The sequence below is a fragment of the Eptatretus burgeri genome, chromosome 5, assembly GCF_056783735.1.
Source record: "Eptatretus burgeri isolate ZD-2024b chromosome 5, Ebu_testis_v1, whole genome shotgun sequence".
NCBI classification, from domain to species: Eukaryota; Metazoa; Chordata; class Myxini; order Myxiniformes; family Myxinidae; genus Eptatretus; species Eptatretus burgeri.
This window is the reverse complement of record NC_140965.1, coordinates 119,096,178-119,119,686: the sequence shown is the minus strand read 5'-3', so window position 1 is coordinate 119,119,686 and position 23,509 is coordinate 119,096,178. Positions and strand designations below refer to the sequence as shown.

The 23,509-nt window shown below is 44.0% G+C and overlaps 1 protein-coding gene across 1 annotated transcript in view; it reads right to left on the bottom strand.

Annotated features, from left to right (window-relative positions):
• DDX46 (DEAD-box helicase 46) overlaps positions 1-22,889 on the bottom strand; it is a 92,416-nt gene extending 69,527 nt beyond the window's left edge. Inside the window, exons 1-5 of the mRNA XM_085883496.1 lie at positions 22,746-22,889; positions 12,174-12,365; positions 11,485-11,598; positions 2,639-2,726; positions 180-345 (exon numbers count right to left, since the gene is read on the bottom strand). Coding sequence (XP_085739622.1) covers positions 180-345; positions 2,639-2,726; positions 11,485-11,598; positions 12,174-12,365; positions 22,746-22,762 — 577 coding nt within the window. The 5' untranslated portion in view covers positions 22,763-22,889. The remainder of the gene's footprint in view (positions 1-179; positions 346-2,638; positions 2,727-11,484; positions 11,599-12,173; positions 12,366-22,745) is intronic.
• Positions 22,890-23,509: the final 620 nt, after the last annotated feature.

Sequence of the window (23,509 nt, the reverse complement as noted above, 5' to 3'; positions counted from 1 at the left end):
TTTAAGCCCTCACAAAAAAAAAGAGACCGGGCAACACTGGGTACCCCTGCTAATAAATAATCACAAGGGAGGAAGGAAAAGAATATCATGGACAAGCGACAAAACAAATTATAGATGAGAACTAAACATTACGAGAGAGATGAGACAAGAAAATAAATTCACGAGCAAGTTGAACCAACCATCATCATCTTCTAAACTCCATTTCTTGGGCTGGACACTTTCCTCCGGTTCCTTCTTAACTTCCCCGAGATTAGCCAAGGCCTTTTTCTTCTGCTCTTCTCGCCATTTCTCGATTCGCTCCTTTCGTTTCCTCATTTCTTCCTCAAGCTTACTCTGTTCGAAGTTCTGTGGGAAGCAAGAAAGCGAGATTTTAAGCCAACACGGATATTCATCATCAGCCACCAATGTCTTGTTTGCACGATGAAGTATTCAATCTCGAGACGTAACCGTTCTGAGGTATACAAAGGCCTGAGCAGACCTGACCGTTTGTACTTCGTCATGGGCTGTGGACACGTGGTTGCGTACCCATACGTTATGAACCACTGCAGGCACATTCCCAATGACGACATTGAAGTCCCAGCTTGCTTTTGGAGCTACTCTGCTTTTCCAATTGTGCTCTTTCACTTTCTTCGCTGCCAATTTCATTGCTTTGCAGAAGGTTGCATACCTTTGGATAACAGCTGTTCTACGAAACAACCGACAACCTTTAAGATCGTTAAACTTGATGCCATCACGCTGCACATTATCTTCCGTCTAAAGCACCAGCAACTGTTCAATCTCAAAAGAGCAGAAAGACAGGACCATTGATGTACACACCATTTGGTCTTTCACAGTCTCATAAGGGGTTGGGAACATGAGGAGATGGGGCCGGGAGCACGATGATGTTAAACCACAGAATGGCTTCACCCAATGAAAAAGGTTGGAAAAACATCGGCAATAACATTTCCTGAGCATCGTTTAAGGCGGTGTTACTGGAGGGTAAGATTTACGCAGAGAAAGTGGCACCACATTGCTGCAGAATTGGAACAGTTCACATACAACAATCTCAGGCAGAACAGTACCGGTGGTATAAGCAAAGCTAAGCAAGCATGTCATCTAATATATAAAGCTCATTCTAAACACCGACTCACTCACTGACTGATATTAAAGATCGGTACCTTCCAGGTGGCGCAGAAGGCTGAAATTTTGCTTGCCAATAGACATCGTAGCCGATATACCGGGAAAAATCACAGACCCGTTGGAAAACCTCCGTAAATGAAAATATAAATAAATTAAAATGAATAAATAAATGCTCGTCATCAAAACCCGAGACAATATAAATAAATGAAAATAAATAAATGACAAGTCTGGAGACGACGATGGTTCACGAGCAATGTACACCGTTCGCCTTTTTTATTTTTTTTACTTCGAGGGGACGCCACGGGCAAACTGGCGGGAATCGGGAAAAACGTAAATGATGAAAGTTGCAGTACTCGAAGAGCACTACTTGCATACCAACTTTCATTCAAAACAGTTGAAAACTCTAGGAGCTCGATGCCCAGTTTATTGATTTTTTTGACATTTTCTAAGTTTGTGACCTTGTGACCTTGGGACGAAAATGAAAAAAAAATCGAGCTCCATGGGGCTATGCAGGTGCCATTGGGCTAACCAAATACTGAAACCCCTGCCAGATTCGACAAACCCCATCGGAGAAGATGTAACTTGAAATTGGCTACCCCCTAAAAACACGTTTTTTTGGGCATGGCTCGGCCCATAATGGGCCAGCATGCCCATTCTCAGGAAAACACAACTAGATCATGATATAAACCTCCCACCCAAATTTTATCAGGATCGGATCAAAACCCACGGAGCTATGCTCGCGACAGACAGACAAGCTGGTAGGCGGACATGGGTAGTCGATCAAGTCGAATTGAGTCATTTTTCAGCCGTTACTAGCCAACAAAAGCGTCCATAGCAACGGATATTTCTCACACATAACTAGGAAATACCATGAACCTACCATACCAGTTTCATGTATGTCTGACTCATAGTCTCCGAGATATAACGAACTTCGTTTTTTTATTTTTTTCGACCAGGGTTCATTCAAAGTCTATCTTCTCCGACAGTTTTCATGGGAGCGGGCTGAATTTTTTTTTTTGTCAAGGAGGCTGAATGTGTTGCCCACAAACGATCATAGTTTGATTTTTGAAAAAATAAATTTCTTAGGATTTTTCAAAAATTTCAAAGTCCCGTTGCTAGGCAACCGAGGGGTCCATAGCAACAATTCTCAAACGCGCACAACTCGGTCATGGTATGAACCTACCACCAGAGTTTCATCAAAATCGGCCTACGATTAACGGAGTATTGGCCTGGACAGACAAACAGACAGACAGACATAACGACGGAAAACCTGATAATAAGGGTAGATAGATTGACTACCCAACAGACAGACAGACAGACAGACAGACAGACACACACCCATAACGAATATAGTGGTCACTTACTGACTCGTGAACCAAAATATGAAGTGCAGGTGAGCGACCCGAGACAATGTGGAAGCATGGTTCGTAATTTGCTTTCAATGTGCAAGCATACCCCACTAGTATACAATCGACTTCTTCATGTTAAACATGTATCAAAGTAGAAGAACCTCTCTCACCGCTTCAGGTTTTTCTTCCTCCTTTTCTTCTGTCTTAACCTTCTCTGGAACATCATTTGCTTTGTCTTTACGATCCTTTGATCGAGACCTAAAAAAAAGTCAAAATAATTGTTCGACGATAAAAGTGGCTATCATTTTAAAGTTCTATCCATTTTATATACGTTTACCATTATAACCTGTTGTGGAAATGATTGATTGGGGTTAGCACTGCTTAGTATAGTTTAGTTAGTCCCTTAGTAAACATCTTGGAATAAATATAAAGCAATTAAATGTAATATTAGATATATGTCAGTGTATGTAATAGAAAGACGACATTCACCTTTCCAAATGTGTCGAAAAACCACCATCCCCGTGAGCCTGTATTGTCTGTTCTACACTTTGTAATCTGTCTTTCATTTTATTTTAAGCATGCCGACAGGACGTCGGCACTAGTATAGATGGGGAAAGCCGCAACCGCGACATCGCCCATCAGTAAAACCATGGAGGAGAGATCGGGGAAGGGTTTTCCCCACCAACAGATTGGGTTACAGACCAATGGCGGCCGAGAGGGGAGGGGCTAAAAGTGTCACAGTTGAGGGTGGGGGTGAAAGTTATAAAAGTGGGTGGAACCCACGCTCGTCAGAACAGATGCTGTGAACCTCGCTGAGCCCTTCATGTGAATTTCTGCGCTCTCCGCCATGCCCCACCCAGCCAGCCAACCACGCCCACTCTCCTCCTCATGTCACGGGATCGGACTGCGGTGGGAGCTGATCGTTTGCCTGCTCCTGCCATCTCAAGGAGTTAAGCTGTGTCCTGCCGGAACAGCTTGGGTATTTCCTGTCTTATCAGACTCGATCTATTGTCTATCTCTTGAGGAATGAATGGGCCCATTACGACAGATAACTAGGGATTCCGGATGCTCGGGATTATTCCTCCACGGAAACTAGGGACTATTGATTGCGATTGCTTCTTGCATTTCCTTCCACCGTGCATGTTAATAATTAAATATACCTGGTCTCACGGTAAATTTGAACCGTGGTGATAATCTTTGCAATTAGGAAAAGTCCGTTGAGGATTAATCGACAATGGCAATTCATACCAAATATCCATACCGTGCCTTGCATCTCCTTGGCCAATAATTAGAGATGAGGTGTGTGGTACAAATGAGGGCAACACATTGGTTGATTCCATGGTCCAACAGACAAGGTATCACAGTGGAAAACCCCCATAATCCGGTCAGGGAAGGCCGTTGTTGGAGCGGCTCAATGGGATTCATACCAGGCAACTGAGATAACCTGTGGCTACAACAAACCTCTTAATTTCATGAACTTAATGTTGTGGGGGAAAAATTTATATTAATGTATTCTAAATTGTAACAAATGGAGGTTTAGAAATGTAAGTTTTATGCTATAAGTTGAATTGGCTGTCCTTTCTGGACAAGAGACTTTTGCCCTAAATGGTGATAAATGTCTTGGTCTGGAGCGGTGTGACCTGAGCTGATAACAGCGAACCTTTGCCTCGAAATGTACGTAGTGGCTTCTCGCCTAAAGGACACGTCTGCAGTCTGGGTTGATAGCCCCCACCACTCTCCCATGAAAGGATAAAATGCTTTGAAATGTAAAATTGTTTCAGTGCAAGCACGTGGGGAAGTATAGAATCTCAGTGGCTTGTACTCCTTGGGACTGACCAAGTACCAAGTTAGAATAAAACTCTCTGATGTAATGTGGAAGTAAATTGAATCGGGTTGGTTTAACTGTCAACTAAAAGTAAGAATAAATGAAATAGAACCAAATAATATTGCAACAAATGGGGATTCTTAAGTTCATTGTACGAGGGTGAGAAGTGTATGGTGGATAATTAGAAAATAAATTGTTTCACAAAGAAAGGACTTGTGTGGACATCGGTTATCAGTGTCGGTGGGTTTTATGCAGGATTTTATAACCAAATCGGACAAACGTTAAACTCTGCCTGAAGTCAAATAGGATTCCACAATCGGCCAGGAAGAATCCTTCAACGATCATAACGGGGTGGGTTAAAAAAAAAATCCACAACAATGTATTAATAGAATAAGTGGGTAAAGTGACGGCAATGCTTAAAAAGTAATACATTCAAATACTAAAAGCATGGCAGCCTGAAAAAATATATACGACAGAGAAAATGTATTATTTATTTTAAAGCAGTTAAGTTTAATCCAACAACGTTCATCGACATGCTAGTTACCAATGAATAACAAGTGCATTTTAAAGAAATATTTTACACTTCCAAATTATCTTTCATTCAAGTACCAAACTGACACAAAACCCACCAGTAAACATAGCCACAACAAACTACCCATTCAACAAGGTATTAAACAAACACATACACTTCAATAAGATGAATGGAGAATGAGGAAACTATGTTTGGACAATCAAATACAACCCGTCACTTTGCTGATGTGAATATTAAGAGGGGAGGGGGAGAAAGAAGGAGAGGGAGGGGAAGGAGAGGGAGGGGAAGGAGAGGGAGGGGAAGGAGAGGGAGGGAAGGAGAGGGAGGGGAAGGAGAGGGAGGGGAAGGAGAGGGAGGGGAAGGAGAGGGAGGGGAAGGAGAGGGAGGGGAAGGAGAGGGAGGGGAAGGAGAGGGAGGGGAAGGAGAGGGAGGGGAAGGAGAGGGAGGGAAGGAGAGGGAGGGGAAGGAGAGGGAGGGGAAGGAGAAGGAGAGGGAGGGGAAGGAGAAGGAGAGGGAGGGGAAGGAGAAGGAGAGGGAGGGGAAGGAGAGGGAGGGGAAGGAGAAGGAGAGGGAGGGGAAGGAGAGGGAGGGGAAGGAGAAGGAGAGGGAGGGGAAGGAGAAGGAGAGGGAGGGGAAGGAGAAGGAGAAGGAGAGGGAGGGGAAGGAGAAGGAGAGGGAGGGGAAGGAGAAGGAGAGGGAGGGGAAGGAGAAGGAGAGGGAGGGGAAGGAGAAGGAGAGGGAGGGGAAGGAGAAGGAGAGGGAGGGGAAGGAGAAGGAGAGGGAGGGGAAGGAGAAGGAGAGGGAGGGGAAGGAGAAGGAGAGGGAGGGGAAGGAGAAGGAGTGGGAGGGAAAGGAGAAGGAGAGGGAGGGGAAGGAGAAGGAGAGGGAGGGGAAGGAGAAGGAGAGGGAGGGGAAGGAGAAGGAGAGGGAGGGGAAGGAGAAGGAGAGGGAGGGGAAGGAGAAGGAGAGGGAGGGGAAGGAGAAGGAGAGGGAGGGGAAGGAGAAGGAGAGGGAGGGAAGGAGAAGGAGAGGGAGGGGAAGGAGAAGGAGAGGGAGGGAAGGAGAAGGAGAGGGAGGGGAAGGAGAAGGAGAGGGAGGGGAAGGAGAAGGAGAGGGAGGGGAAGGAGAAGGAGAGGGAGGGAAGGAGAAGGAGAGGGAGGGGAAGGAGAAGGAGAGACAGGGGAAGGAGAAGGAGAGACAGGGGAAGGAGAAGGAGAGACAGGGGAAGGAGAAGGAGAGACAGGGGAAGGAGAAGGAGAGACAGGGGAAGGAGAAGGAGAGCCAGGGAAGGAGAAGGAGAGACAGGGGAAGGAGAAGGAGAGACAGGGGAAGGAGAAGGAGAGACAGGGGAAGGAGAAGGAGAGACAGGGGAAGGAGAAGGAGAGACAGGGTAAGGAGAAGGAGAGACAGGGTAAGGAGAAGGAGAGACAGGGTAAGGAGAAGGAGAGACAGGGGAAGGAGAAGGAGAAGGAGAGACAGGGGAAGGAGAAGGAGAAGGAGAGACAGGGGAAGGAGAAGGAGAAGGAGAGACAGGGGAAGGAGAAGGAGAAGGAGAGACAGGGGAAGGAGAAGGAGAAGGAGAGACAGGGGAAGGAGAAGGAGAAGGAGAGACAGGGGAAGGAGAAGGAGAAGGAGAGACAGGGGAAGGAGAAGGAGAAGGAGAGACAGGGGAAGGAGAAGGAGAAGGAGAGACAGGGGAAGGAGAAGGAGAAGGAGAGACAGGGGAAGGAGAAGGAGAAGGAGAGACAGGGGAAGGAGAAGGAGAAGGAGAGACAGGGGAAGGAGAAGGAGAAGGAGAGACAGGGGAAGGAGAAGGAGAAGGAGAGACAGGGGAAGGAGAAGGAGAAGGAGAGACAGGGGAAGGAGAAGGAGAAGGAGAGACAGGGGAAGGAGAAGGAGAAGGAGAGACAGGGGAAGGAGAAGGAGAAGGAGAGACAGGGGAAGGAGAAGGAGAGACAGGGGAAGGAGAAGGAGAGACAGGGGAAGGAGAAGGAGAGACAGGGGAAGGAGAAGGAGAGACAGGGGAAGGAGAAGGAGAGACAGGGGAAGGAGAAGGAGAGACAGGGGAAGGAGAAGGAGAGACAGGGGAAGGAGAAGGAGAGACAGGGGAAGGAGAAGGAGAGACAGGGGAAGGAGAAGGAGAGACAGGGGAAGGAGAAGGAGAGACAGGGGAAGGAGAAGGAGAGACAGGGGAAGGAGAAGGAGAGACAGGGGAAGGAGAAGGAGAGACAGGGGAAGGAGAAGGAGAGACAGGGGAAGGAGAAGGAGAGACAGGGGAAGGAGAAGGAGAGACAGGGGAAGGAGAAAAAGAGAGACAGAGAGACAGAGAGACAGAGAGACAGAGAGACAGAGAGACAGAGAGACAGAGAGACAGAGAGACAGAGAGACAGAGAGACAGAGAGACAGAGAGACAGAGAGACAGAGAGACAGAGAGACAGAGAGACAGAGAGACAGAGAGACAGAGAGACAGAGAGAAAGAGAGAAAGAGAGAAAGAGAGAAAGAGAGAAAGAGAGAAAGAGAGAAAGAGAGAAAGAGAGAAAGAGAGAAAGAGAGAAAGAGAGAAAGAGAGAAAGAGAGAAAGAGAGAAAGAGAGAAAGAGAGAAAGAGAGAAAGAGAGAAAGAGAGAAAGAGAGAAAGAGAGAAAGAGAGAAAGAGAGAAAGAGAGAAAGAGAGAAAGAGAGAAAGAGAGAAAGAGAGAAAGAGAGAAAGAGAGAGAGAGAGAGAGAGAGAAAGAGAGAAAGAGAGAAAGAGAGAAAGAGAGAAAGAGAGAGAGAGAGAGAGAGAGAGAGAGAGAGAGAGAGAGAGAGAGAGAGAGAGAGAGAGAGAGAGAGAGGGAGAGGAGAGGGAGGAGGGGTTGTGGGAGCTATGAGGGGTGAGGAATGGGGGAGCTCAGAAGGGGGGTGGGGTGAGTAATGCGGGATCTCAGAACGGAGGGGAGGTGGAGAGGAAGAGAGGTGGGGGAGGGGGGATTCCGGTAGATGTGGCGTCCAGTTTAACGGCACACACATTGAGGAATCACTTTGCTTGTGAAACGGGGATGACAGTTTATAGCTGGGTCGGGAGTCAAACCCAGGCGAGACAGCTTCGAGCATGTATGCGTACCTCTCGGCTATCCTGCAGTGATGTTCACGAAACATTTCTTTTTTATTTTTTTTTGTATTTGTCTTTGCTGAACCGACAGGTTGTATAATGAAATAATATTGTACAAAAATGGGAAAAGTTGCGTAAAATAAAATTGCACATTTTCAGTGAGCCAGCTGTTAGACTGACCAGACTAACAGCTGACCAGAACAATCGTCGGTGTAACCACCCGCCATGATCTCGCCGCTATCTGGTCTCCGAACCTCAGAGAGTGCTGCAATACCGATGTCGAAACGCTTAAGCTCAGATGAACACAGAGACAGGTGATCATCCTCTCTTTCCAGGATAGGACATTCCAGGCACCCCTCTGAATGGACCACCTCAGGTTAACACAAGGAGACAGCCATTTGGTGGATGACACTTCAGCACTACTACGCCACACACTACCACAATCTGACCCGGGAAGTTTACCCCATGCTTTTCCTCTTATCATCAAGGAATGGGGGTCCCGAAGGCTTTGCCCCAATCCCACCATCCGGTGGGCTGCCCTGCAAAGGGCAGCAGCACAGTCTGTACTCTCACAGAGTGGGTTTTCAGTTATCTTTGCATTTGTGGGTTTTGCGGAATGAAGTGTTTTACGGTGGCCAGAGTGCAAATCCTGCCACCAACCTCCTTAAAAAAAAAAGTAACCCAACTGCAGGACGACATCCGCAGACAATTGGGCACTAGACAATAGACGTGGATGGCCTTTGGCTCACAGGGAGCTCCTCCGCCCTTTGATAGGTTTTGTTTGGAATTTTGCTGGGTGTCTGTATCATACACCCTCCTCACCAGGAACCTGGTGGGTTAGACAGTTTAATCACTGATAACCGAACCATGAGACAGGTTTGTACAGGTTTAAATGGTACCTGTAGCAAGTCACAGATCTAACCTGGCCCGACCTGACCTGACAATGATAGAGGAAAGTGAAAAAAAAATCTTTTTCATGAAGATATAGTTGTGGCCTGAACAAAGTCGAGGCATGGATGAGCAGGCCGAAAAAAACATGACGGTTTCAGACCCTAGCACGAGGTAATGCAGGAAACGCCTTAAAACCCCATGTAGAGCGAGGTGGCCGAGGATCGCCAGACAAAGGATATAATTAAATAAGGCCGCTAATTATTTTCAAAATGGGTGTTTTAATTAACCCAAACACCCAATTTTCACTCATGCACTCCCTTGGAGTTCCCTTGGTTTGCAGGCAAAGTTTCAGGCTGCTAGGTTTCATGTTTTTCGAGTTATGGAGGACACGGACACGGACACGGACACATTTATTAGTATAGACGTATGCATGATTGAACTGTTTGTTCAACAGTGACTGCCTTGTGGTTCAGCTATTTAGTCAAAGGCTAAGGCTACCACCACCGACAAAAAAGTGGAACACCACTGCCTTGTGGTTTGGCTTTTTAGCTGAAAGCTGAGGCTGCATCCTGAAAGAAGTGCTTGACATCAGGAATGGCAACTGGCTGGAAAACATCGTTCCAATCAATATTTTTCTGAAGGCAGTAATGAATGGGTAGGGTACAGCCCATAGTTCCCCATGGGCAGGTCCATATGCTGAAGTCAAACAGAAGAGTGGACAAAACAGGGGAAATTGACTTGATTACCAAGGTAATCACTATGGTGGAAAACAGCCGGAAGCTGTTCATAGGCCCCTTGCGCATGGGGAATAGAAGGTAGTTGAGGAAGTGTTGAGAGATGGTACAGCTTATGTGAGGACAATGAGTGGGAGAGGTTTGAAGGTGGTGGAAAAGTTAAGGAGGGGGAAAGGTAGATATGTTATGTTCAGGAGATGAGATGGAGAGGTCAAGAGGCAAAACAATGTAAAGACTACTTGCAAAAGTTGTTGAATGAGGAGAATTAATGGGATAAGAAGGTGGAGAGCAGGAAAGTAGGAGCAGAGGAGGTGATATCTAAGGAAGAGGTTAGGCCAGCTATTAACAAATGAAAGGAAGGAAAAGCAGGAGTGCCATATGGTGTTGTGATTGAGATGCTGGAGGCAGCAAGAGAGTTGGGAGTAAGATGGATGACCGAGTTGTGCAGGATGATATGCAGGAATGGACATATCCGGGATGATCGGATAGACAGTATAATTAATTGTACCTTCGTCTAAGATAAAAGGAGACCTACTACAACTTCATCATCATGCAGAGGAGTGAAGCTGTTAAAGCAAGCAATGAGGGTAGATGAGAAGGTTATTGAAAACATTGAGAGGAGTTGTCAATATAGATGAGAACCAATTTGGTGTTATGAGTGAAAGGCCGACGACAGATGTAATCTTTATCGTGAGGCAGATTCAAGATGAAAGGAAAAGCTGTGTTATCCGGTGCTTTACAAACTGGCACATTCTACCAACCAGCACAAGGGATCTCAATTAAGTTGTTTACATACAATGATACAGCTGACTCACCGATCATTACCCCCATCAAAACAGGAAAAACTAGAACAGCACTCAGTCGAGCGCAAACCTCCGCTACATAATGTCTGATCCATAAGAACATGTCGGGGCCAATAATTTTTTTAAATACCACACCATCTGCTATATATCGTTTCTCTCTCAATGGTGAAGAATCAGTTTAATAATTAAAAAAATTCTCGCATCCGGATCCAGATTTGGATCTTCACCAAAATCGAATCAATTCGTCCTTGTCACATACCCAACCTGTCCACCACGTTTCGTCAGAATCTGTCCATAAACTTTTTGAAGTATCGTGATATATATCAGTTTAGCACTATTTCTCAATGGTGAATAATTATTGAAAAAATTATTGGATCTACATTCGGATTTTCGTCAAAATTGAATCAATTCTTCCCTGTCAAACAACCAACGTGTAAAACAAGTTTTGTTTGAATCCGTCTACAACTTTTTGAGATATCGTGCTACATATCATTTTTGGCCCGATATCTCATCTCAACAGTAAATAATAACTTTTAAAATCATAGAAGCCGGATCCAGATCCGGGTCTGGATCTTCACTAAACCTAACCAGTTCATCCTTGTCACACACCCAACGTGCCCACCAAGTTTCGTCCAAATCCGTCAACAACGTTTTGAGATATCATGTCATATATTAGTTTAGCCCGATCTTTCAATGGTGAAGAATCACTTCAAAGTCTTCACGAAAATTGAATCAATTCGTCCTTGTCACACACCCAACCACTCCACCAAATTTTGTCCGAACTTGTGCACAACTTTTTGACATATCCTGTTCACAGACACACACAGAGAGACAAGGGTGAAAACATAACGTTCATCCATCTACGGTGAGGCATTTGAAGTGAAAGTAGGTTTACAGCTGGGATCAGAGTTGAGCCCTTAAACTTTTGTACGAGTTCTGGAAGATCTTATGAGAAAGGTTAGGGTAGGAAATGATGGAACTGGAAGGACGTGATCAGTAAAGACATGCAGTTGTTGGGGTTAATGGAGGAGGAAGCTTTGACAGGACTAAGTAGAGAGGAGCCATCAGACAACCAAGCACCTAAATACTGTAAAATGGCCATTAAACTAGTAGTAGTAGAAGTAGTAGTCGTAGAGTAACCTTCGGTGTTCTTTGCTGCGACTGCGTGTCCGACGACGACGTTCCCTCGAGCGAGACTTCCGGGAGCGACGCTCACGACTGTACGAGCGCTTGCGCTCACGGCTGCGTGACCTCCTGCAAGTCATGTAGGTAGAAACAAAAGCAGCTTGGACGGTGTGTGGTGCATCACACCCCAATCAAAGCCCTATAGTAAGTACTCTTTTAGTGAGTGATGAGTCAAACCTTGATTTTAAAAAGGCCAAAAGATCCTTGATTGAAAATGCTCAACAGCCAATTACAATTTAATGTCTTGTTTGGAAAACTGAGTTTGTTTGTGCGCTTGCTTGCTTGATGCAAGCTCCACCCCTCTCGGCAGCAAGAGGGGGTGGAATAGGAACACATTTCAGGTAAATGCACATATGCAGTCAGTCCATGGTCCACCTTCACCTCAACAAAACGTGAGCACATATGAGTATGTCCATCAAGTACATCACAGAATGAAGTTATAGCTGTGAATGCGGTCTTGCCATACCCAATCTCCTGTCGTTGCATTCATTCTTAAAGAAAAACAACGTTCTAATATTCCCAAATACAACGATGATGATCATCCAATAAATAAATAAATAAATAAACAAATGAGAGAAATGGCACGTTGAAAATAAGAAAGTTGTTGAAGCAATGTGATCACGTTGCGAGAATAATGAACTCACCTGTTCCTGCGATCCTTAGACCGTGAACGTGAATGCCGGTCACGCTCCCTGGATCGAGAGCGAGTCTTTGAGCGCTTTCGATCTCGATCTCGGTCCCGACTTCGAGATCTCTTTCGTTCTCGGCTACGTGAGCGTTTGGTGCGTTTCTCCGGAGGTGAGTGTCCACGTGACTGGGATCGCTTGCGATGATGCCTGGAAGTAAGAATTCATTAATAAAAACACTTCACCTGTGTGAACAAAACACCAGCGGGTTGTTGGAAAGCAAAATCATTGCAAATCAACAAAAAGGCAATAATTTATCGAAGAGGATATCATAAGTATCTCGGTTACACACTCCATTTGGAAATTTTATGGGGCACTGACGCATTATCTATATACTGTTCTTATATGAGCAGATGGCTCAAAATAATGGGATCACGTGTTCAAATCTAATGCTGTACAGTGTACACAGTTTAGATTTATCGATCGTCTATGAACGTCCAGATTGTAAGTTATGTCAGAGGACACCAATCTCTGCTAATGTTCTTGCCCTGCATGGAAAATCAATGTACGAGCTCCTCCACAAGCCTCAATTAATAAATAAATAAATAAATAAATAGTAGCAAAAGGTGCAATGCAAGAAAATGTGGAAATACTTGTCTGGGTGAGTCAAGGTTCAAGTTTCCTCAAAAAGGCACACACAATCTAACAAGTTGTGGCCTCCATTCATGCACAGGGAAAACCAGAAGGTAAGTGGGACATGGGAGTGTGCCTCATCAGGTGAAGCATGATGCTTTGATGTCTGATTGTCTGTTAAATCTTTAAATCTTAAAAAAAATAAAAATAATAATAATCAGTGAGATTCTTCTTTGTTGTTCTTGGTGCTCCAATTATCACTGGTGGTGCAATCTTGACACTCTTCAGCTTCCAAGATCTCTTGATCTCTTGATCTCTTGATCTCATGTTTGAGGTCCTGGTATTTGTTCATTTTCTTGATTTCTGCATAATTTAACTCAAAATCGCTGAGTACCGATATCTCAATGAGCAATGCTGTCTTTTCCTTTTTGTTCCTGAGAATGATGTCCTGTCGCAAGGCGTTGTTTTCTATGTTCATGCTCAATGGGATCATCAGGCCGCGTGTGAGCACGACATCCTTCTTTTCAATCATTGCCCTTGGTTCATGTTTCCATGAGTTTTCTGGAACTGGGATGTTGACATTTTTCCAGATATGCCAATGAATTACTTTGCATACTTTATTGTGCCATTGTGTGTAAAGTTGTTCTGATGATAGTTTTTTACATCCTAAAAGCAGGTGACGAGTACTTTCTGTTTCGGTCTTGCAGAATCTGCACTTGTCCGTCTGTCTCAGTCCCGTTGCGGTGGAAAATTTCTTTTAAAATATCAGCTTTGTGGTTTATTGTTTGGCTGTGGCCAAATATAGACAAAATGATTGATTTAACTTCGCAAATAAAGGCTTTTAGCCCATATCATAAATATATTAGCAAAAACCTTGATGATAGACAATGATTGATTTAAAAGCTCATTCAAAACATGATCATTGCATTCCTTTTAAGAGTATGTATCTGTGATTCGGTATTAATTATACCCATGTATGAGTATTAATTGATTTGGTTGAAGCTTGTGCGATTACAAATATGGATTTGCATACAAGGTCCATGAGGACATAATTGATACAGCTCTGTATTCTTATAGCTACTTAAAACAAATAGCAAACAACATACTTATGCTTTTAAATGCTTGTAAAGGTATAAAGTCGATTGTGAAGCATTGTAATCAACTAAAGTCGTTTTATCACCAGAGATGGAGTTGTTCACAAAGAAGGATCATGGGGAAATGATCTAACCCAGAGTGAAGGCAAATGAAAGTGTTTTTTTTGTTTTTTTTTGCATAATGTCCTTGAACAGAGGAAGCAGCCTACACATTTGAATACACAATTGTGACATATACAGCCCGAAGGATGAGGGAGCCCATTGCCCTGCGAATCGAACTGCTCGCTTGCAATCAAACCACAAATTGAGTGGGAGATGAATTCCCATGCTTGCACATTGTGACCGGCATTCCCATACTCGCACACAAACCATATATGGTGTTTTGCTTATCAACAGACCGAGGAACATCGAGTGATATATAGTTTTGCTAAGATAACATGTTCTGTTCTTTGTTTTAGCCATGCCCCCTCTTTCCCCCCTTTCTATGCAAATAATTTTGCTATAAAATGCTAGGCTTTGAAAACAGAACTCCGAGTGAAGAAGGTACGCAGGGAAACATCTTGGTGTATCTTTGCACATTTATTTTCTTTCCCGTGTACACGTGAATAAATGGTTGTACTCGCACTGCAGTTACTGTAATGATGTTCAACCCCGCTGGAGGTTTGAGTAAGTCCACCACACTGCCATCTTTTTAAATCCATTGGTGGAGTGCCCTTGATCTTGGGCATTTTCTTAGCCATTCCAATGAGACTTGTCAATTGAAGGCTCATTGGAATGTATATTTGTGTATTTGTTGATATTTCTTTCTGCACATATATTTTACGGTATCTTCTATGCACACCTGTTTTTGGAAATTCCTTGCAAGGTGAGTTAGGGATACTTTTTCAGGTTTGTTGTGTTCATGTTTGCTTGCAAATTGAATCCGATTGTCTGTTGAGCATTTCACTTACTCAGCTAGTCCAACACTCGTCGCTCTGGGCACCTGGTTGAGTTCAATCAGGCCACTCCCTCCCTCTCGTCTCGGCAGGAACATTCTTGGGATACACTGGTTTTTGTAGAACATTTTGTGGATGGTAATGACTTTTCTTCTTTTTATGTCCAACGTGTTGATTTCTGATTGCGGCCAGTTTATTATTCCACAGCTCTATTGGAACACTGGTATTGCAAGTTGGTTTATGGCTTTGCAGTTTTCAGGATTTACTTTGTTTGACGTAAATATTCTTTGGGGATTGTTTTGCGCATTTGTTTTTGACATAGTTGGTGGCCCTCTTCAACTCCAAGGTATTTGTATGATACTTCGTTTTCTAAGTGTTGTTTTGTTGTTTCAAGGTCAATTTTTTACGTTGTCTGTTCTTGTTGGTTGACCTTGTACAAATATGCACTTGATGCACTTATCGAGACATGGAATGGAAACGGCGATGTTCAAGATCCGGGGAAGTACAGAGGTATTACGCTCAAAAGTCATGTAATAATGAGGGTGCTGGAGAGGATGCAGGACAGGATAAGGGATAGTGTGGAGAAGGAGATCTGAGAAGAGCAGCAGGGGTTTAGAAAGGGTAGGGGGATGACTGATGGGATGTTCGTGTTGAGACAGCTGGTGGAAAAGAGGTTGGAGGTGCAAGGTGAGATGGCATTGGGATTTGCAGAACTGGAGAAGGCCTACGACACTGTCCCAAGTGGGATTATGATGGCAACACTGAGATGGATGGGAGTGCCGGAAAGAGAAGTTAGGTTGGTGGGAGGGATGTACAAGGGAACGAAAGGAAGAGTCATGGTTGGTCCTGGGATGTCTGATGAGTTCAGCATGAACATCGGTTTGAGGCAGCAAGTGCTCTCAGCTTGCTCATGTTTATCATGGTGACGGAACTGGTAAGTCGGAAGGTGAACTTAATGGGTAGTATGGGGAGGATGTTGTATGTGTACGATCTGGCTGCCATGATGGAGAGTGGGCAAAAGATGCAGGAAGTACTGTGGGAGTGGAAGGAAGCATTTGCGAAGCTTGGACTGAAGGATGAGTATGGAGAAGACAGGGGGGACGTGGGTCAGGCAGCAGAGAAAATACAATGCCTATGGATAGTCTACACTCCATTTCAAAATTTTCACATTTTGTTGCCTTGTCGCCTGGAATTAAATTGCATTAAATGAGACTTTTTTTTTCCCCCACCTTTATTGACACATCATAACCCACAACTTCCAAGTGAAACACAAATTCTACAAATTTCAGAAAATTAATTAAAAATACAAAACTAGAATATCTTGGTTGGATAACTGTCCTCAACTCAGGAGGGTGGACACTTATCCAACCAAGATATTCTCGTTTTGTATTTTTAATTAATTTTCTGAAATTTGTAGAATTTGGTTTTCACTTGGAAGTTGTGGGTTACGATGTGTAAATAAAGGTATAACAAGTCTGATTTAATGTAATTTAATTCCAGGTTATAAGTTAGCAAAAGGTGAACATTTTGAAAGGCACTGTAAATGATCAGGGAGGAGGAGGAGTAGGAGGAGATCAGGAGGAGGAGGATGATGATGATGATGATGATTCAGGTGGGTGCGAATGCATGGAGGAAGGTGGAGGGATTAATGGCAGACAGAAGGATATCAAGGAAATGGAAAGGGAATGTTCCGATGTTGTGCGTAATGCCGGCCCACCTTTACGGCCTGGAGATGGTGGCATTGACAGGGAGACAACAGAACCTGCAGGTTTGTGAGAACAACTGGGTCAGGATTGTGGGAAGTGAAGAAGGTGGATAGAAAGAGGATGGATGAACTGAGGGAGATTGGTGTGCAGATGAGTTTGACGGGGAGATTGGTGAAATGCCGGCTGAGATAGGCTGGACACTTGGTGCGGATGGGGGAAAAGAGAATGGCAAAGAGTGGACAGGTTGAGGGAGGTAGACCGTGGTTGAGATGGGAGGATTGTGTGAGTAGGGATATCAGTAGAGTAAGGTGTCATTGGACGAGTGGAGAGAGTTGGCTGAGGACAGAGGGAGGTGGAGGAGTATAGTGGTCAAGGCAGGACAGAAGCATGGTGCCATTGGACGTCACCCCTTCTGAGCAGGATGAGGAGGAGAAGGAGGAGGAGGAGCAGGAGGAGGAGGAGGAGGAGGAGAAGAAGAAATCATCGATTGGATATTTGGTTATGATAGGTTAAATTAATTGGGTTTGGATTAAAGCAATTAAAGCACACCTTGGCCAGGCCAGGTGATGCCATTCAAAGTTTCCTTGCATTTTCAAAAAGAAAAAATAAATTTACCTCAATGATTGAAATCCATGAAGGATCAACAAGAACGTTTCATTAACGTTCGGATCGCTGAAAAGAAGGCAACACGGTGATTGCCCTCGGATACTCATGGACCGAGATGACTGGACACCAAGCATATGGTGCTGGAGTTCGGACCACGTCACGTGTGTGACTAAAGTAGATGAAAACCGAATCGAGGTTTCATGGAAGGACAGAACGAATCGCCTTTCGTGTCCGTTCCTTGGAAATTAACGATTCAAAATGGTCTCTTGAAGGAAACTTTACACTTACAGTTCGACATCAAAATCATCGATCTATAATTCCAGCAATCTCTGTGTGTCTGTCTGTCTGCGACCGCTGTTTCTCGACAACCGCTGGTCCGATCTCATTGAAACTTGCCAGGTATATTGCCGGGACCTGTGGATGTGCCTTTTCAAGGTTTGATATTAATCCGACAAGTGGTTCCCAAGTTATGGCCATTAATTTATCAAAGGTTAATTCCACCGTAACGGATGTAACATTCAGATAGAACTTATTGGCAGTTCACAAAAATATTTCATGAAGAACAAGGTTATCGTACCAAATGTATTAGTTTATTTTGTGCAGTGAAGACAAAGGTGCCAGGAAATGGTAATTATATGGGATCAATAATTTTTGCCTGAGTGCTACGGTATGATGAATCTTCGTAATGGACGTAACCGTCAAAATACCCGCTTTAGCATGATGATCGTTTTGCTCACAAATTTCTGTGTTCTACGACAAAAGAGTAAATCCGGTATAGCAGCTTGGTATAGGTACGTCATTGTATTCCCAGTATTTATTTGAGGAATTAATGATACTGAGTAGGCAGTACCATGGCAAATGTAAAGTAACGGACGTAACAACGGAGCGTAACGGACGTAACATCTCCGGACGTTTATTAATAAACGTCCGGAGATGCTACCACAATGTATACAGACACTGCTTGATGAAACTAATATTGAAAAAATTCATTTATTTCAAGTCATGATCTGTAATATGGTATATAAGGTTTAATGAAAAATGTACTTTCAAAAAATAGCCACCAAGTAACTTTTCCCATGGAATGACCCCAAACCAATGACAGGACACGGTGCTATGACGGCACAATTAACATCACAATACCTCTTCTTCGTTTGATATGACATCACAATTGATGCTGGGGACCTGAGTATGTACCTTTTCAAGGTTTGATATCGTTCTTCTTCATCCGTTTCAGCTGTTTCTCAAGTGGTTCCCAAGTTATGGCCATTTATTTACCAAATCAATGACAGGACACGGTGCAATGACGTTACAATTTACGTCACAATTCTTCTTGTTTGTTTGATATGACGTCACAATTGACGCTGGGGACCTGAGTATGTGCCTTTTGAAGGTTTGATATCATTTGCTGGGGACCTGAGTATGTGCCCTTTGAAGGTTTGATATCTTTCTTCTTCATCCGTCTCAGCTGTTTCCCAAGTGGTTCCCAAGTTATGGCCATTTATTTACCAAACCAACGACAGGACACGGTGCTATGACGTCACAATTTACGTCACAATTCTTCTTGTTCGTTTGATATGACGTCACAATTGACGCTGGGGACCTGAGTATGTGCCTTTTCAACGTTTGATATCGTTCTTCCTCATCCGTTTCAGCTGTTTCCCAAGTGTTTCCCAAGTCATGGCCATTAATTTACCAAACCAATGACAGGACACAGTGCTATGACGTCACAATTCTTCTTGTTTGTTTGATATGACATCACAATTGACGCTGGGGACGTGAGTATGTGCCTTTTCAAGGTTTGATATCGTTCATCTTCATCCGTTTCAGCTGTTTCCCAAGTGGTTCCCAAGTTATGGCCAGTTATTTACGAAACCAATGACGTTACAATTTACGTCACAATTCTTCTTGTTCGCTTTATATGACATCACAATTGACGCTGGGGACCTGAGTATGTGCCTTTTCAACGTTTCATATCGGTCTTCTTCTTCGTTCGATATGACATCACAATTGACGCTGGGGACCTGAGTATGTGCCTTTTCAAGGTTTGATATCGTTCTTCTTCATCCGTTTCAGCTGTTTCCCAAGTGTTTCCCAAGTCATGGCGATTGATTTACCAAACCAACGACAGGACACGGTGCAATGACGTCACAATTCTTCTTGTTCGTTTGATATGACGTCACAATTGACGCTGGGGACCTGAATATGTGCCTTTTTAAGGTTTGATATCGTTCTTCCTCATCCGTTTCAGCTGTTTCCCAAGTGTTTCCCAAGTCATGGCCATTAATTTACCAAACCAATGACAGGACACGGTGCTATGACGTCACACGTCTTCTTCTTCTTCGTTCGATATGACATCACAATTGACGCTGGGGACCTGAGTATGTGCCTTTTCAAGGTTTGATATCGTTCTTCTTCATCCGTTTCAGCTGTTTCCCAAGTGTTTCCCAAGTCATGGCGATTGATTTACCAAACCAACGACAGGACACGGTGCAATGACGTCACAATTCTTCTTGTTCGTTTGATATGACGTCACAATTGACGCTGGGGACCTGAATATGTGCCTTTTCAACGTTTCATATCGGTCTTCTTCATCAGTTTCAGCTGTTTCCCAAGTGTTTCCCAAGTTATGACCATTGATTTACCAAACCAATGACAGGACAAGGTGCTATGACGTCACAATTCTTCTTCTTCAATCGATATGACGTCACAATTGATGCTGGGGACCTGAGTATGTGCCTTTTTAAGGTTTGATATCGTTCTTCCTCATCCGTTTCAGCTGTTTCCCAAGTGTTTCCCAAGTCATGGCCATTAATTTACCAAACCAATGACAGGACATGGTGCTATGACGTCACAAGTCTTCTTCTTCTTCGTTCGATATGACATCACAATTGACACTAGGGACCTGAGTATGTGCCTTTTCAAGGTTTGATATCGTTCTTCTTCATCCGTTTCAGCTGTTTCCCAAGTGTTTCCCAAGTCATGGCGATTGATTTACCAAACCAATGACAGGACACGGTGCAATGACGTCACAATTCTTCTTGTTCGTTTGATATGACGTCACAATTGACGCTGGGGACCTGAATATGTGCCTTTTCAACGTTTCATATCGGTCTTCTTCATCAGTTTCAGCTGTTTCCCAAGTGTTTCCCAAGTTATGACCATTGATTTACCAAACCAATGACAGGACACGGTGCTATGACGTCACAATTCTTCTTCTTCAATCGATATGACGTCACAATTGATGCTGGGGACCTGAGTATGTGCCTTTTTAAGGTTTGATATCGTTCTTCCTCATCCGTTTCAGCTGTTTCCCAAGTGTTTCCCAAGTCATGGCCATTAATTTACCAAACCAATGACAGGACACGGTGCTATGACGTCACACGTCTTCTTCTTCTTCGTTCGATATGACATCACAATTGACGCTGGGGACCTGAGTATGTGCCTTTTCAAGGTTTGATATCGTTCTTCTTCATCCGTTTCAGCTGTTTCCCAAGTGTTTCCCAAGTCATGGCGATTGATTTACCAAACCAACGACAGGACACGGTGCAATGACGTCACAATTCTTCTTGTTCGTTTGATATGACGTCACAATTGACGCTGGGGACCTGAATATGTGCCTTTTCAACGTTTCATATCGGTCTTCTTCATCAGTTTCAGCTGTTTCCCAAGTGTTTCCCAAGTTATGACCATTGATTTACCAAACCAATGACAGGACAAGGTGCTATGACGTCACAATTCTTCTTCTTCAATCGATATGACGTCACAATTGATGCTGGGGACCTGAGTATGTGCCTTTTTAAGGTTTGATATCGTTCTTCCTCATCCGTTTCAGCTGTTTCCCAAGTGTTTCCCAAGTCATGGCCATTAATTTACCAAACCAATGACAGGACATGGTGCTATGACGTCACAAGTCTTCTTCTTCTTTGTTCGATATGACATCACAATTGACACTAGGGACCTGAGTATGTGCCTTTTCAAGGTTTGATATCGTTCTTCTTCATCCGTTTCAGCTGTTTCCCAAGTGTTTCCCAAGTCATGGCGATTGATTTACCAAACCAATGACAGGACACGGTGCAATGACGTCACAATTCTTCTTGTTCGTTTGATATGACGTCACAATTGACGCTGGGGACCTGAATATGTGCCTTTTCAACGTTTCATATCGGTCTTCTTCATCAGTTTCAGCTGTTTCCCAAGTGTTTCCCAAGTTATGACCATTGATTTACCAAACCAATGACAGGACACGGTGCTATGACGTCACAATTCTTCTTCTTCAATCGATATGACGTCACAATTGATGCTGGGGACCTGAGTATGTGCCTTTTTAAGGTTTGATATCGTTCTTCCTCATCCGTTTCAGCTGTTTCCCAAGTGTTTCCCAAGTCATGGCCATTAATTTACCAAACCAATGACAGGACACGGTGCTATGACGTCACAAGTCTTCTTCTTCGTTCGATATGACATCACAATTGACACTGGGGACCTGAGTATGTGCCTTTTCAAGGTTTGATATCGTTCTTCTTCATCCGTTTCAGCTGTTTCCCAAGTGTTTCCCAAGTCATGGCGATTGATTTACCAAACCAACGACAGGACACGGTGCAATGACGTCACAATTCTCCTTGTTCGTTTGATATGACGTCACAATTGACGCTGGGGACCTGAATATGTGCTTTTTCCACGTTTCATATCGGTCTTCTTCATCAGTTTCAGCTGTTTCCCAAGTGTTTCCCAAGTTATGACCATTGATTTACCAAACCAATGACAGGACAAGGTGCTATGACGTCACAATTCTTCTTCTTCCATTGATATGACGTCACAATTGATGCTGGGGACCTGAGTATGTGCCTTTTTAAGGTTTGATATCGTTCTTCCTCATCCGTTTCAGCTGTTTCCCAAGTGTTTCCCAAGTCATGGCCATTAATTTACCAAACCAATGACAGGACAGTGCTATGACGTCACAAGTCTTCTTCTTCTTCGTTCGATATGACATCACAATTGACGCTGGGGACCTGAGTATGTGCCTTTTCAAGGTTTGATATCGTTCTTCTTCATCCGTTTCAGCTGTTTCCCAAGTCATGGCCATTTATTTATCAAATCAATGACAGAACACGGTGCTATGACGTCATAATTTACGTCAAGTTTTTTTTTACCCCCCCCCCCCCCCACGTACGGCCACGCACTCGTATAAAATCAAGGAAATAAACTTCATTGTCAATCAAGCACGAGCTCCATGTGATGAACATAATCGGCTCATTGTGCACAAGAATGACGACACAATGGTCCAATTATAACTCCATCCAAGCCGAGGCGCCAACTCAACTGTGCCTCGTCACACTGACATTGACGAAAAGGCGACACATTTGGTCCTGAGGTGAATTCATGACTCCGTCACACCATTACTGAACACGAGCTGGTCGAGGCCATTTCAAACACACACACCATGCCCTGAACACCGAGGTTTATCAAGGTAAAGGTAAAGGAGGCCACAGCCAAAACTAACCTGGAGGCCCGGAGGCCCGGAGCATCGTTAAAGGGAGCTCCTCATGAACCAGCATGATAAAACCATCCCCACCACACCCCAAGAAGGCTCCGAGAGGGACAGAGACAAACACTCACCTTGAATCCCTCGCCATAATGATCTGCTCTCTTATTTTCAGTGCGAAAAAGTGAAAGCCCAACCCTACGGCGGCCTCGTCAACCAATCTGGCGCACGTTGGCAATCTACAAACTGTCTCCTTTCGCCACACTGTTGTTGTTGTTGTTGTTGTTGTTGTTGTTGTTGTTAGTTGGTTTGATGATATTATTTGTGTGGTTGTTATTGTTGTCATTTAGCCTTATATTCTTCGTTTAACAGTGTTGGCAGATTTTAATCAATGCTTCTTTAATCATTTTGGCATCGTTTGCATATTTTCACTGGATTCACGGCGAACGCAGCTCAGTGGGCTCGTCACGGGTGAAACCATGGCAACGCAAACACCACACAGCAGCTCTCCGGGGAAGGCTATTTCTGCCTTTCAATTAGCGACTTCCTTTCATGATTCGGACTGCAGAGTTGACGCCAAAATTCACGAGACGAAAAGCGCCTGTGCCACGTCACGTGACAGCCGGAAGTTTCCCGACGCGGTTCTGAATTTCCTTTTAAACGAGGAAAAAGAAACCAAACATTCAGATTGTATCTTTTTTTTTTTTACTTTTCACAAATTGTTCGCATTTCATCATCACCAAGCACCAATATGGGTTCATCTGAAGTTGAAAGCATTGTATAAACTGTCATTCATAACTGACAACATCTGATTGACAGTTATAACTGATAGGTATGAGGATAGCGTAGAGAAAAAAATCTGTCACTCGTGGAGCCAATGGCCGAGGGAGAGCCAATC